The 16,671-nt window shown below is 35.6% G+C and overlaps 1 protein-coding gene across 6 annotated transcripts in view; it reads right to left on the bottom strand.

Annotated features, from left to right (window-relative positions):
* Positions 1-16,671, bottom strand: part of uggt2 (UDP-glucose glycoprotein glucosyltransferase 2) — a 36,344-nt gene that overhangs the window by 15,937 nt on the left and 3,736 nt on the right. For all 6 annotated transcript variants that reach the window (XM_077216207.1, XM_077216204.1, XM_077216206.1 and 3 more), the window contains exons 9-27: positions 16,480-16,580; positions 15,309-15,408; positions 14,074-14,134; positions 13,573-13,664; positions 13,285-13,438; positions 12,915-13,034; positions 12,594-12,679; positions 12,063-12,198; positions 11,633-11,764; positions 11,174-11,338; positions 10,881-11,004; positions 10,585-10,683; positions 10,141-10,235; positions 9,156-9,365; positions 5,458-5,589; positions 2,863-2,990; positions 2,668-2,763; positions 2,178-2,280; positions 46-125 (exon numbers count right to left, since the gene is read on the bottom strand). In XM_077216207.1, coding sequence (XP_077072322.1) covers positions 46-125; positions 2,178-2,280; positions 2,668-2,763; positions 2,863-2,990; positions 5,458-5,589; positions 9,156-9,365; positions 10,141-10,235; positions 10,585-10,683; positions 10,881-11,004; positions 11,174-11,338; positions 11,633-11,764; positions 12,063-12,198; positions 12,594-12,679; positions 12,915-13,034; positions 13,285-13,438; positions 13,573-13,664; positions 14,074-14,134; positions 15,309-15,408; positions 16,480-16,580 — 2,214 coding nt within the window. The remainder of the gene's footprint in view (positions 1-45; positions 126-2,177; positions 2,281-2,667; positions 2,764-2,862; positions 2,991-5,457; positions 5,590-9,155; positions 9,366-10,140; positions 10,236-10,584; positions 10,684-10,880; positions 11,005-11,173; positions 11,339-11,632; positions 11,765-12,062; positions 12,199-12,593; positions 12,680-12,914; positions 13,035-13,284; positions 13,439-13,572; positions 13,665-14,073; positions 14,135-15,308; positions 15,409-16,479; positions 16,581-16,671) is intronic.

Below are 16,671 nucleotides of genomic sequence, written 5' to 3'. Positions count from 1 at the left end.
CCCAACACTCTCAGAGATGAAGTTTAATTAAGCTTTTGCTCTCACCTCTTCAGGGGCATCTCAGACAGCTTGGCTCGACAGTTCATGAACACCTGCACTTTCATATTGACCACTTGACCAAGCACCTGCAGCACACACACATAGGAGACGGCCAGGTTATTACCTACTCACAAACAACAGGATTCAGGAGGGAATGCTCAAGGTCACGCTCCACAGAACCACATACAGAGGAGCATGTTTCAAGTTCTTTATGACTTTAGAGGACATAATACAATGGTTTATGTATACAAAAACGCTCTTTACCATAGATACCATAGAAAAATATTGAAACCAATACGAGGGTTTACATGAAAAGATTGCTGTGCATTTCTGTAGCCCAATGAGTAGAGCATGGTGACAGCAACACCAAAGTCATGAGTTTGATTCCCAGAGAACGCTTGAACTGATGACATGTACAGTGCTCAACAAATGTATTAGACCACCGCACAATATAAGGTTTGTGCCACAGCTGCCCTAAACTAACAGTATTGGTGATTACCAAAATATTTGTTTATGCTTTATGCAGGAGTAATGGTTAATCCACCAGTATGTGTAAGCTCTTTAGTCACAGTTGGCAAAGTCAAAGTCCGGACTTGAATCCTATTGAACAACTTTGGGATTTAGTGGATTAAAAGATAGATCGCACAAAGGTTTCATTAAAAGCAAGTCTTTGGGAACAACTAGAAACTATTTGGAAGTCAATAACAACAGAGACTGTGGAAAAGTACTGTACATAAAAACAATACCAGCAAGAATGGGGGTCAAGGCCAAAGGACATCATACAATATATTACGTTTTTTGGTTATTATTTGTGAATAAAGACTATTTATCGGACAGTTTCAGTTTGTTATTTTCCTAATAAATGACAATTAAGTTTTTTTTACAAAAAGTTTGACAGACTCCTAAAATATTTGCGTTTTCTCTTTATTATGACAGGTGTTCTAATAAATTTTGTTAACCTTGAATGCAATGCAAGCTGCTTTGAATAAACGCTGCACTTAGTTAAAGAAATCTAAATATAGGCATGGCTTAGAAACTCATTCAATTAATGGATAATGGTTTGAAAAAAATCCTTTTATAGTGATTCCAGGGGCAGATTTCCATTTTTATGCCAGGAACTAATCATTGATATTAACAGATTTCCAGTGGTGGCTCAGCCTACCCAAAATTTTGAGGTGAAAATGGGAGAAGGGCAATTTAATGTTAATAAAATCCCCAGTAATTCATTTCATCATGTTATCTCAGAATGTATATTTCTTGTTTGTAATTTCACCATTGTAAGTGTAACCACCACGCGCCGCTTCCCAGAATGTGCCGAATCTGCGAAACGTGAGGCTGAGGGGATGGAGAAAGGGAGTGGGATGCAAATCCAAAGCCAGAGACTTGTGTAGTAGTAGTAGTAGTATGTAAGTGTACTACCATATTAGAATTTCTGGAGACTTGTGCCTCCGTTGGTAAAAAAATAAATTAGCCAATCACCATTGAGTATTGCGATAAGGAGCGTTGAGAAAAGTAATATGGCAGAGGAGGCTAGCTTCCCTTGGTATATCAACCAATCATCGACGAGACGTAAATTACGTGATATTAATTTGACCAGTTATCGCTGATGTAACTGTGGAGAGTAGAAATATTAAATATTTGATAGCAAACAAATTAAAAATGAAGGAGGACCCCATGCCATGCCTAAGTTGCATATAGGCTACAGCAATCAGCTTCACTAAACGGTCGAACGTGCTCTTTTAACACGGACATTTCAAAGGACAGAAAGATGGATTTTTGCTTCGAATGATAGGCTAGGACTAGGTGAGTGAACTTATATTTATATTGTCTTATTGCCAGCCGCCACTGCAGATTTCAATAATCAACAAAAAAACATCGTAATTTAAAAGAGACCAATCTGAGCTATCTGAGACATCTTCAGCTATCTGAGACATCAAGTGCCACTACTTTCTCTCATATGAAACGGTTATTTGCTTGTAACTCTTGCTGTCCAGTTGATGTTGGTGTAGATACAGGAAGCCCTGGCAATGACATACTATGACTGTGTTAAAAGCATAAGCACAGTCTCTCAGCTGAATCACAGCACACACATGCCCGAGTTACAATAAGCTCTTAGATGTGACCAAAGTTGTACGTACAGCTAATAAAGGAGCCAGCTTCTGTGCATCCCTGGTAAGAGGATCCACAATGGCAACCACATCATAGAACACCTCATCTTCACGCTGTGCCAGTTGAAGAACACTGTTGAAAGACACATCTGGTGAGCTTGATACATTTGGTAGTGAAAATAAGTGTTGCATTAATGAGAATGGATGGGATGTTTGGATATGCAGATGACTCACTTTCATTGAGTGAGTTGACAGAACAATTTGGACAAACTTGCCATTTCATTTTAGACCCATTCATTTTAGAATGATTCATTGAAACAAAAACAAAATTAACTTAAAGGTACAATAGCAGACACCACCATTACTGAGATACTTTTATACAGCTTATTTATGCAATTTGTTATTTTCTATGGTTTGCAGTCAGAAAAACAGCAAGAGGGTCTGGTGCAATGTATCCTTTGTTTTTCAAAAACTCGATCAAAACACTGTAAAAAAATCTTCAGTGTTAGCAATACCGCACCTGTGTTTGTCCTTCAGAAATTTAACGTCTTTTCTGGACTCTCCTTTAGGTGATGCAGTGAGAAGAGCATCTACTTTCATGATAAGATCACTGGCCCTGTGAAGAGAAATAACAGGACTCTGTTTTCCTATCACAAACAAATAATTTCACATATACAGACATATCGGCTTAGGACGAGAAACAAAAACGGCATACTTCTGGGCATTCAAGTTCATCTGCTTGATCTTGGATTTAATCTTTTCTGCTGAACTTCGCAGTGTGATCTTCTCTAACAGATGAAAATCTTCCAAACCGAAGTCTTCTTCAACCAATAGGCCCAGGATCTAGTGAAGACGTTAACCACATTGTTAGTTACAATTGTACGTTCGGGCCACATCACAGGCCACGACTCCAAAGTGTCAGTTCGTGTATGCTTACCACCTCAAACTTCTACACCCAGAACCCTTATATCCATATGAGAGAGACAGTCATTCATATGTATGCCAATGTCAATCCCTTTATAAAGCTAATCAAAGCAAGGCCAACTGCCAGACTGTCATTCTGGCTTTTAATATCAATGTGTTTTCACCCTGAAAGTACTCTTGATTTTCTTAACACACAATCTGAATTTTAACCAGTTTTACATTTCTTGCTAATTTTGCTTTGGATCTTTTCATTTTTCATTTGGCTAATGTCATTTTTTAGAGTTACATTTACCCTTTTGCACTTTAAAGCCAATTAAGCTCCAGCTAAAATAAATGATTTATAAATACTTCTTGTTAAAATTTAATATAAATACATCATATCATAAAATCTAAAATGAATATATTTATGCATAAAACATTATTTATGAAATACTACAGTAATATATTGTTTTATATATATAAAAAAAATCTTGATAAAAGGTGAACATATACGTTCAATGATTTTGTAGCTGATATACAAATTTTAAATTGTACATACAATAATATGAATACAACATATATACACTACCGGTCAAAAGTTTGTAAACATTGAGTTTTTTTAATGTTTCTGAAAGTAGTCTCTTAATCTCACCCGGGCTGCATTATTTGATCAAAAATACAGTAATAACAGTAATACTGTGAAATATAATTACAATTTAAATTAACTGGTTTATGTTGAAATATATTTTAAAATGTAATTTATTGCTGTGATGGCAAAGCTGAATTTACCATTACTCCAGTCTTCAGTGTCACATGATCCTTCAGAAATTATTCTTATATGCTTATTTGGTGCTAAAGAAACATTTCTTCTTCTTCTTCTTATTATTATTATTAATAATATTAAACACCATTGTGCCACTTAATATTTTTGTGGAAACTGTGATTTATTGTCCAGGATACCTTAATGAATAGAAAGTTCAAAAGAACAGCATCTATTATAAATAAAACTTTTTTGTAATATTTCATAAATTTGTTTAGTGTCTTTTTTTAATCAAATGAATGTGCCTTTGCTAAATAAAAGTATAAAAGTTAGAGCATAAAAACTTGTTTTAAATCTTCCTTACCCCAAATTTTAAATGGCAGTGTATCATGATTTCCTAAAAAAAAGCAACTAAAACGGTTTTCAACAATGATAATATGATTTCTGAAAGATCATGTGACACTGAAGACTGAAGTAACACTTTATTTTTAAGGTGACGTGGTGACATGTTATTACATGTACTTACTATAGTAATAACAGTAAATTATGCATACTTACAGGTAACAAACCCTAACTATAGTAAGTACATGTAGTTTATTAATATTACTCAGTACTTATTTGAGTAAGAACAATGTAACTACGTTACTTAAAATAAAGTGTAACCAATATTTTCTAACAGTCATCAAACAGATTAATCCTTAAAGTTACGAAAGTTATTCAGTCAAGAGCGATGAGTGAATGTTCTTTGTCTTTTGTTGTTTGATTAGCATTTAAAACAAATAGCAGGACTATTAAGCTGCTGTCACTTTAGTAGCTAATGCACAGATCCAATGAATATACTGTTACGCATGCGTTTTATTTCTTAACAGTTTGCGTTTATTTAATACATAACTGTGTTCTATGTTTACAAGGATATTTGTCAAGATGGGCATTTTGACAATTTTGTTTGAATATATATGTTCAAGTGCAAGAAGATGTGAAAGAGCTCAATTCAGTATTCACATGCTGTCTGAGACGCAGATATCTGTGCACACGCTTCTGATTTTTGTGCATGAATTCCACACACACACATCTATATATATATATATATATATATATATATTATATTATATATATTAGTCTTGTTTTATAATACATGTATTATCTTATAAAACCAAAGGGAACAAAAGAGCAGAAATTATGAAACCATAGCTCTTTCAAGACAAGAATAAATTCTGGGGATTACTTTGGTGTGTTGGAGAATGATGGTATGTGTCACTGCTGTTTCAGGGTCTAGCCCATTTTGTGCTTGTCTGTCAACAAAGACTCTGTGCTGAGAAAGCACAGCAATATGACAGTTCGGCGGTTCCATATAACCCATGACCCCTGCAGCAGAGGTTTCTGAGTGGACGCTGGTGAATTAACGCCAGGCTTCATCTCTCTCTACCTCTCCTCACAGGTTAGGACAGGCCAAGCAAACGGCTTAATACTGAGTCAACAAAAAAACGGCCCCAGAGAGACCAACTGGTGAGACCTTACGGTTCAGACTATTTATCATCCAATTCATCAGTCTGTCTCGTAGGTCATTAGGATATACATTATTTCAAAATGCCTATGGAATTTGTCTTGAGGAGTCTAAAGGTGGAGGGGGTGTTTTATGAGTCTCACCCTGCCGTTGCTGACCACAGCTCCATGTCCAGCTTTCAGCTTCAGAACTTCCTTACAGAACTTCTGCTGGCTGTGCAAGAAGTCCAACTCCATTGTGTTGAACTTCTTCTCAAATGCATCATGGTCCATACCCTACAGGAGATCAAACACATTTAACACTTAAATACCTGGAAAAGGTGACATACATATTTATTACTGTGGAAAAAGGTATAATTTTCAGCTGTTATTACTCCAGTCTCACATGATCCTTCAGAATTAATTCTTCCATACTTAAGAAACATTTCATAAGACACACACACATACATATATACACACATATACACTATATATATATATATACACACATACACACACATACTATATATATATATATATATACACACATATACTATATATATATATGTGTGTGTGTGTGTGTGTGTGTGAGTGAGAGACAGAGGAAATCTTCATAGTCACAGAATAAGGAATTATTCTTTTCATAATAAATATTTATTTACGATACTTATTTGAACTACATGTAGTAAAAAAATCTGGAAAGAACAAATTGATTGGCTCATTAGTTTGTTTTTTTGATTACACTGCAAGGAGGAAATAGTTAATCAATGTGTTATTGACCACTAAGGGGGGCACATTTGTGCAAGTGCAGTCATTAGAGTATTTTTGAGAGGAATATTAAATTGGCTAGACCATTGAAAAATGTGCTGTCATTGGAGACCGTGTCTCATGAATCAATCATTAAACATTTTCATTTATCCGACATGTAATTAAAAAATGGCTTCATTGCCGATAACAAATCTCGGGTGTTTCAGCTGCATAGAGTCAGATTATTAGTGTTTCCATCATTTGGACCTTATGAAAAGGAAGGAAATGCTAATCTCAGCACAACACCGCTCCTTTCCATCCAATAATAGAGCCATTACAGGTCTCAGGCACAAGCTTTCAGGTAATCAAAAAAACTACTCCTCTCCAACTATTTTCAACAAAAATCTCCCCAACTCCAACTGGGTAGGATGGAACAGTTTCTCTTACCTAATACTTTACGATGGAAATAAATAAAAGGAGCAGAAGGGATAGAGACAATGAAAAAAACGAGAAGAAAGAAAAAAACAAACAAAAAAAGAAAAGCTCTCCATGTGCTTGATAGACCAAACTGTCTTTCTGAGAATTGCAATACTCTGTCAATAAGACCCTAGACATAAATTGTGGTTATACAACATGTTATAGGGCAGCCATTCCCAGAAATGCAGTTGTCTAAGTCTGAGAAAATGACATGTGGTTTCCATTGGATGTGGCGATGGGGTGAAGACACCATGGAAAAGAAGAGAGGTCTTGCTTCTACAATTTTATCATGGTAATGACAGGAGAAAACAATAAAAGTAGCATTTAATGTCAGGTGCTTTAATAGAGATAAGATCTAGATGGTAGTAGGTAGACTACAAGTGACACAAACTACTATATGGTAAGAAAATGCTTTAAATGAAAGCAATAAGCCACAAGGGACAGTGTATTACTATGATTTTAACAATAAAAGGGTGCTGATGTTTTATATAAATATATACAGACTGACAGGAGCGGAAGACATATTGGCCACAAACACACTGTAAAGTTTCAGGAGTGAAAACCGCATTTCAATGCAGAAGTGAGTCCCCTAAACTGTTGTTCAGTGTACGGAAAACGACTCACTCACGAAACTGCAATGATTGACACAGTGGTAACCATAGCAATGGTCTGGCATCTCGCATGTTTGGTATCCACTGTTCTGACTGAAGTAATATTACAGCGACAAAAGACTTATGATCAGCTGCAATTATGTTGAACGAGGCATCGTGTTTTGTTTATGTTTGTAAGGCTGCTTCACAGAGCGCACTCTTGCAGTGTTGCCATGTCGACTTATTAAAGAGTTTTTGGGCTTGTTGTTTAAGATTGGCTCATAAAGGGATTGAGTTTATGGAGTTATTAAAGTGAGTAGGTGCGGGTCATGATATTTTGGTCTTTTTTCAGCAAAGCATTTGAATTTATTTCGGTTTATTATGTACTTGTTCTTGTTTTCTGTTTTTATATCAAGATCTGGCAACACAAATGAGTGCACGCTTGTACCACTTTCCCTGTGATTTAGGGCACCGCACTTATAGAAGAGAGAAACATCTCTGATGCACGTTAAAATATGTCATTCACAACTAGTTGTTCAGTTTGGTTTCATACACACGTCATAGAACTTTTGTAAATGTGGTTGTCACCAGTGATGGGAATAACGGCGTTATAAATAAACGGCTTTACTAACGGCGTTATCTTTTTGAATGACAAAAAAAATGCAGCATTACTATAATTGAGCTCTCTGAACCGGTTTTCATCCGAGCAGACTCTCTCTCCGCCATAAGACCTGCAAAGTTTTAATCTGGTGTGTGTGTGTTTATGAGGCGCCGGACTGCACAAAAGCGAAGCGAACGCCACGAGCGGGCTTGATAGTGCGCAAGAAAGACCGAGGGTGTCCGAGCATTTATAGTTTGTTTATAAATCAAAAAATTACCTGCAGGGAACGTTCTGAGAAATTTCTGTATAGGTTATAAAAATAAAACCTAAAAATAAAACCTAAAAATAATACGGAACGTTCTCTTTAGGTTATTAAATAAAACCCAAGAATAACATGCAGGGAACGTTTACAGAAAACATCTTTGTTTGACCGGTTGTGAACACGTGTGGCAAACACGCTTAGAAATTCCTCTGATGATGACGTTCTCTGTAGGTTACAAAAATAAAACCCCAAAAATAATATTTGTATTATTATTATTTATTTTTGGTACATTGTTCAGAATTATATTGAGAGCACTTCTTGTTAAACTGTTTACTTCTGAGGAAGAAAATACTTCAAGTAGGCTACAGTATGTCTACCAGTTGTGAAATTGTGACAGTTTTATAATTTTAATTTGCACTACAAAGAGTGTATGTATATTTTTTATTATTATTTATTCATTTTTGGTACATTTAAGAAGCATAATTTATTTTTAGACTTATTTGCTGTTAAAAGTTTAATTAAAAAGCAATATTAAAAGTCCTAAACCATCTATTGTGTTTTATTGTTCCACTATAGTAATGATAATATTTACAATAATATATCGAATTTAATAGGTGTCTCTCACATTGTCCCACAGCAACATTAAAATAGTGCAGATTAGTGTACAATATTTTATTATAATAATTTATTGTATTTAGTGTCCATTTCATTCATTTAACATATTATTGGGGATCCAAGTTATTTTACATATGTTAATCTTTCTTTTTTTAAAGTAAAGCAATAGTTACTTTTCCTGGTAATTAGTAACTTTTATAATGATGTAACTCAGTTACTAACTCAGTTACTACTTGTGAGAAGTAACTAGTAACTATGACTAATTACTTTTTTAAGTAACATGCCCAACACTGGTTGTCACTACCTGCATTTTTCGGGAGTTAATTCGGTTGTCACTCCTGTAAATTACTGAACTGTGTATGTAAAGAACAGGATTAAGCACTAAAAGGTGACTTGACAACCGAATTGAGCTGCAGTGTGTACTGCATTGTCTGCCAGCTGAACTGAAGTTACATAAATTAACAGAAAAAAAAAAGACAGACAGGCAAGAAAAGAACAGGTCTGTAAAGATAAATCCAACTCTACACATAATTCCCTATTACCCAGACACAGTATTTCACACTCCACTGACCTGTTTAAGTAAGTGCTTAATCTTGGTGCCTTGTTTGAAGAGCTCAACATTTTCTTCTTTGAGGAGTTTTAGGGTGAAGTCGAGCGTGTTCTTGTTGCTTTGGGTGAGGAGAGAAGCCCAAAGAGCTCTGTACAGACCGCTGTTGTCCTCCGTGGGCTTTCCAATTGGGTTATTGATCACCCCGACACGACAGCTGGAGCTGCTGGATTTCTGCAAACAAACACTGTGGATCAGAGACTCTCTTGAAAAGGAGATTATAGCAAACAAGATGATGGCAAATGACATTGTCATTCTGAATTTTGTAAAGGACCTGGGTCGGATTACTAAATTAAAGCAATGATCGTTATACACAGATTTTGGGAGTAAGATTTATGATATTCTTAATGTTACTAGTATGTTATTACAGTTATTCAGCTATATAAAACATAAGAACGGATTTGTGAACTCAAAGAATGATTTGAAAGATAAACTAGAATCAATATCTGGGTTTTGATACAATAACACTGTAATTTGTAAAATATATTGTTATTCAAAACTGTGATAAAATATGTAATCTGCATTGTATTTAGCAATTATTTTCTCAGATTATTCAGAGATTAGATTTTGGTCAAAAATAAATAATGTGTTAATAATGTCTGCCTTCAGCTTGCTCTTAATGATGGTCTCTCCTTTATCCTTTCTCCTTAATCTCCTTTATTATATATATATATATATATATATATATATATATATATGTGTGTGTGTGTATGCATGTATATATATATATATATATATATATATGTGTGTGTGTATGTATATATATATATATATATATATATAATTGGTTCGTTACCACTGGATTTTGTTAATTAACCAAAACCACAAGAATGCTTTCAAAGATTAATTGCTCTCAGATTAATTTCTAAGATTCACATGTGCCTCTGCTCTCTGAAGATGCAATTCCTGTGGATACAACTAATTGGAAATAAAAACTGCAGTAGTTCACCATATGTTTCAAGGCATTCCGGAGCAATTGCCTCCCAGAGGGCTGTTCAATATCTGCTACAACCCACACAGTCACTCCGTACAACATCTCCTCCTCTATGAGAGAAGAAAAAAATGTTACATAAGAATAATGCTTTAGGAAAACACAGTTTGGATAGTTTTTGAGCTAAGAAGGGTACTTGTAATGTGCTTTACATTATTGAAAGTACCCTTTATTAAACCAACATGCGATGTTAATTATACTAGCAATACTGGCAGTGCATTGTCAAACACTTCACTGATGGCCACTGTTACACTATTTTATAAAATAAAGCAATCTGAATGAAAGTCCATTATAAAATTATATATATATATATATATATATATATATATATATATATATATAAACATTATAAACTATAAAATCGCCCCACCAAAGAATCTATATGAAAAAGATATGACTCACCATCTCTGGTTAAATACTTCATTCTCTTAGAGACAACTGCCGTTTTGTCTCTAGAGTCCAAGTATGAGAACATAGTTGTGTCATCCCAGTCATCTGCAACTATTTGTTTAATTATAACAGAAATGATTAAGGCAGTTAATAAGGAAAATTGATAAGATATTGGTAATGAAATGTTGATATTATTGTGACAATGTTATTGAGATAGAGATTGCAGTGTGATTGTGACAGTGATGATGGTGAGGTGACTAAGATTAACAATGGCCCTGGTTTGGGTAAGGTGATCATTAAAGGGCTACCTGGTGAGGCAGTGAAATCCAGATATCGTCTCTCAGAGCTAAGAATCAATGGGTTAATACGGGGAACTACATTGGCCTGCTCCATCAGGAAGTCCACCACATCGCCACTCTCAGTTATTTGACCCTGTATATGACAGAAATCTCCTTAGAATTTGCTAACTAACCAGATTACAGACACATGCACAGTCAGGAGGGTCCTCACTGCCTTTGTTCAAGATTTGAAAACAATTCAATTTTGAAAAAGTTTGAAAAGCTTTAAAAGTAATAGTTGGCAAGCAAAAATAATACCGCACCATAAAGACAGATCTCTGGAAGAAGTTGGTAGTTTCCATGATTCTCTGCAGGAGAACAGTCTCGAGCTCCTCTGGGTCCATCTCCTCACTACTGAGTGGAACACCATTGAACAAACCCACTGGTAGGGCTCCTAATCCACTCTTCCTGTAAAACACTCCTCCAGCCTGAAAAAACACATAATATCAAATGTTCATAAAGACGCATACATATGGCTTTTCAAAAAAAAGTCTCTGTCCATGTGTGCCTAGGAATATTCAATGAGCAGCAGTTTATATTTACCAATGCTATAAAGAGCATCTGTGATTTTCCATTTTAAATGACAAAAATGCAATGTGCACTGTAATTATTTTGTATATAATTCTCTGCTAACTAAACTGGCACATTTTAACAAAAGTACATACTGTAATTTTACCTGCTATCTTTGTTATGGAGCACATAACACTATATATTTGCATTACCTTTCTGTTGTCATCATAGCTTGAGTCCACTCCAAGAATTTTGGCAGCATTTGCTTTTGGAAATTTCTTTTTCAGATATGCAGTTATTGTATTCACAGAAAGAGTCTCCCCAACTTCCACCCTGTTATATATCTGCATGTGACAAAAGGGCTCACTAGTATATCATGGGCAAAATAGTGCATTCCATTCACAGAACACAGTCATTCAGTCTTTGGAGAAGAATCTAAAGTCTCTGGATATCTTTCCACTCACATCCATAAAACACATATCTTGAAAAAAAAAACTGTACGTTATAAATGGATATATCTGTTATAGTTTATGATATGGGCCAAGCTTTCAAATATTATACTTAAAGTGAAGGAGAAACCTAAAGTAACATTTAAGTCATTTTGATTTAAAAGAGCATCACAGCAAACACAAAGATACTCACTGACACCATGGACGTGAAAGCCTGAGCTTCGTCATACTCCTCTGAGATGTAGTTTAACATCCTAAAGAGAGCAACACCTGCATCCAAATATCCATCCACTTTATCATCTACACTGACAACCAGTACAAACCCAATCCTAAGAGACATAGAAACATAAATGCATATCAAAGCTGACATCCATTCTTATTTACAATTAACATATCATCAAACATAAATGAACAGTAGGCTCATGATACGATAATTATGTTTGTTTGCTGAATGTTAAGTAGGTATAATGTCAGCTGTTTATTACACAGTTACTTAACAAATAAAAATGGACATAAAATATTGGTTTGAGTTTAAATTGTATTTGATAAATAAGAAACCATGAAGCGATATAAAACTAGCACAGCTATGTAAAGACTTGCCTGTGACAAGGGTCCATTATACAGTTCATTATATCAGAATCACATAGTTCAGAAAGTCACATAATTAAAAAAAATACAAAGGCTCAGGTAAAATGTATTAAATGCTATTGTTGAGTACACATACCTAAGGGGAATGTTATGTTTGTAAAATAGTTCTGCTAATTTGACCAGCTCAACGCTCTCTTCTTGTGTAGGGTCAAGTAACAGAACCTGCAAACAGCAAAGAATTTTTTTTAAATCTTTCAATTGATCTCAAAACATCAACAGTACTTTAAAAATTTTTTTTTTTCAAAATACAATTTAATTAACATTATTTACTAAGATAAGTCTGCTGCAGTCCTAAAAAAGGGGGATATCAGAGGATAAAAAGCATCCCTGCATAAACCTGTGCACACAGCTAGATTTGAGCTTAGACTATAATCAACTCATAGGCAAGTTGACTCACCAGGTTAAAGAAATTACGGCGTATTTGTCGAATAACACCAGGAAATGTTGCTCTGAGGAGCTCCTGTAGACTTGAGGGCCAGTGACGATACATGGAGTCCTTTTCAATATCATTAACCCACTAGAAACCAGACAACAACAGGCATTTGTTAAATTGTAAAAGCCTTCATGTGAACAGTAAAAGCTTATTTTTTCAGCAACTTGGGTTCCAGAAGTATTTTTCCATCTATTTTCTGTCATTTGATTCGAAGTTGAATTTTGTTGAATTGGTTTTTACTTTATATAACCAATTTCGCTAAATAGACTTGGAATAGCATTTACTTTCAGAACTTTTGAGCTCTACAACTACATTTAAATAATTAGCGTCTCACCATAATGGATGAATGGCGGATGTCCAGAGCGTAGCTGTCTTCTACAGTGGTTGATGTTGGTAAATGCAGGAACTTACTAATGCTGCTTCCTCTGATGCCAAGGTTATGAAGACCTTCAAGAATCTTAGCCTCACCTCTGAGAATGTCCAGGATGCTACAGAGCAGTTGAGAATGTACAGTATGTGATTAACACACATAACACATGTTGGGGAATGTTAGTGGTGCCAATTACACACTACTACTTTGACAAAAAACAGTCAGTAAGAGAATCTTGTGCTGGGATGGTACCTGAATGGGTTATGAATGTCCAGGTCAACATGTATTCCATTTATGAAAAGACTGGCATCTCCAGGATGGATTCCCATCGACTCACTCAGCCTCTGCAAAGTAAATATCAGGTCAGATTAAGACAGCTATACCGTGACCTAGAAATTAGTGGCATTTAGCTTTTATGCAAAGCAGCTTCCTGTTTATACATTACAGGTTCAGTCCCTCTGAAGTAACCTGGGGTTGGGTGTCTTGATCAAGGGTCATGGCTCGCTTCTTATGTGGCTTCAATCAGTCAGCCTTAACCATTAAGCTACACCACCACTTTATGGACTTAATTTTAATTTTTATTATGGACATATGATATGCTAAAACTCTCCTAAAATTGTTGTAATGGATATATCATCTGAAAGACTCAAGACACTCCTGAGTGTGGACCCATTTCATTTTCTAAAAATAAATCAGAAAATTTGGGAACCGTTTTTAGAGTGCTCATCAGAAAAGATGTTGAAAAAACCTTACCTTTTGGTTATCTTCTATTTCCTTTTTCATGTTCTGGTTTACGGCCACTCTTGTCAGTGATCTGTGGGGACAGTAAAACATGTACAGTGAGTATCAGCCCTAGCCAACATCCCAGAACAGTCATAAAACCCATTTTAATCTCAGAAAACCTGTTCTCTCTTAGATGCCATATCGGCTATGCTGACAAACAGTAAACCACAGTAAGTCTGACTCAGCAAAATCTGAACACTGCACATAAAGCTGTCTAGAGCAAAAGTGAACGAAAGTCACAGTCACAGATTAAAAATGACCTAGACATAATGCATATGCATGCATTCTGTGCCGTTACACATGCAAAAAATGCATAGTGGCATATTCTACAGCAATAACTGTCACTCTGATACTCCTGTTCCCAAGGTTCTTTAATTTGGCTAAATGGAAGCATTGTAAAAAATAATTTAAAAAAATGTTAAATTATTGGACTCATTAAAGGGTTGACCCAAAATTGAAAATTATCCTATAATTGACTTCACCTCAAGCCATCCTAGATGTTTAAGACATTCTTATTTCAACCAAACACAATCAGAGTTATATTAAAAAAAATATCCTTGCTCTTCCCAGCTTTATAATGGGAGTGAATGGTACCTTGTTTTTTTGAAGCAAATCCATCCATCACCAAAGTAATCCATACGGCTCCAGGGGGTTAATAAAGGCCCCCCAATTACTTTATAAATTATAATCACTGGCTTCCGGTAACGGCCGTACGCAAGGTGAGTTCCGGGGGAAGAGTGAACTCTGACCTCTGCACTTACGCGTTCATCAATATGTCATGCGGTGAATTAGAGGTCACTCTTCCACCGGAACTAGACTTATGTACGGCCGTTACCGGAAGCCGGTGATTAGAGTTTATTAAGTTATAAATATGGATATTTTTCTTATGAAAATGCATCACTTTTCAGAAGGCCTTTATTAACCCCCTAGAGCCGTATGGATTAATTTTATGATGGATGAATGTGGTTCAGGATATATTTTTTAAAATAACTCTTGTTTGGCTGAAAGAAAAAAGTCATATACACCTAGGATGGCTTAAGGGTGAGTACATTTTTGGGTGTACTAACCCTTTAAAGATTACCCTTTTATATAATATATTTCTTTTCTTCTTTTTGAGTTCTGATGGAGGGTATTATAACAAAGGTAATGATTTCTGCCTAGGATTCCAAGACCAAGACACCAAGACTGAGTTTCAGACTTTTTACCTTGCTCTGCTGGGGAAATTTTGGCTGAGGTCTTGCATCAATTTGAGAGAATCAAACTTTGGCACAGTCATGATCCGAGAGGCTGCCTGGAAACTGAGGTCTATTGGAAAGACAGAGAAGGCATTTCAAAATCTTTTTTTAAAGAAGCCAATAATCCATGAAGAATGTCTGCAATATAAGATTAAGTTAAAACTATTTATAAAAAATATATATAAATCTTAAAGGGTGATTTAAAAAGTTCTTCTCTTCTATTCAATTACACTGAATGGGGACAGGAGCTTTCAAGCTTTACAATGCAAAGGCATCATGAAAAGAAAGCAGTCCATATGACTACATTTTTGTGAGAAACGTATCGAATTCTAAGGGATGTCATAAAAAAAGTCTGCCCTAACTCTCCTTCATGCAAAAGCAGCAATTCTTGATTCGTGAATGAATATGGATCTCAAATTCTACAATTTTACCATTGAATAATTAATAATAATTGAGCTCCATTATAATTAATAACAATTGTAATACAATAATTAAGATCCATTGCTATGGCATAGAAAACAGAGACTCCACATTTCTTTTCATGTTACAAGAAAACCGAACATCATACAGGTTTGGAAACACATCAGGATGAGTACAATGTGTCAATTTAGATTTTTGGGTGAGACAATTAAGAAAGTGTTTGATGTATGTTTGATGAGTGAAAGTGTTATGACATAGAGCATCATTTTTAAAGTAGTCTAAAGAGTCTGGGCAAACAGCTAAAATAATTCCACCGGATTTTACAATTCCACTCCAAAGTTATTACAAAAATCAACCGACCGTTTCAATAGCCATCATGGAGAGCACTTCATGTCAAGTAAAATAAATTGCTTCATTTATCAGCACAAAACTAAAACGACTCTTATTTAGCCATTTTTGCTGGAGATCTCACAGGGCAAAATCGAACTTGGCTGTGGACATGAGCATCTGTTCAGAAGTCCGAACAGGAGTAGGACAGATCGCTGCAGCAAGCAAAGGGTACAAACTGCAACCTTTCTACTGCTTCCCAATTCATCAAGTGGACAGTTCTCTCCAGGAACCATGTGGATCGGTTTACTCGCACTGGGTGACCAGTGACGCAGCACAGCACGGAGTCCAGAACACCGTAAGAGAGAACCATCAATAACAGAAGCCAGCCCACCTTGGAGCTCCCACACTTTGAGTGGAGTCATGTCATTGGTGCTTTCCAGTAGATGCTTCCTCAGCTCTCCAAGTTCCCCCTGAAGCTCTGGGTGAGACTTTCTGGAGGTGAAGGAGGACACTTTTTCACATAATGTGCAGTACAGCACCATGGTACTTTTTTGTGAGTAAGCACAACGATATTCATTTTAAT

Source organism: Siphateles boraxobius, unplaced genomic scaffold (genome assembly GCF_051911475.1).
Source record: "Siphateles boraxobius isolate OS27281-9 unplaced genomic scaffold, OSU_SipBor_1 7, whole genome shotgun sequence".
In the NCBI taxonomy this organism is placed as follows: domain Eukaryota; kingdom Metazoa; phylum Chordata; class Actinopteri; order Cypriniformes; family Leuciscidae; genus Siphateles; species Siphateles boraxobius.
The sequence above is the reverse complement of the archived record's forward strand: the minus strand, read 5'-3'. Positions and strand labels throughout refer to the sequence as shown.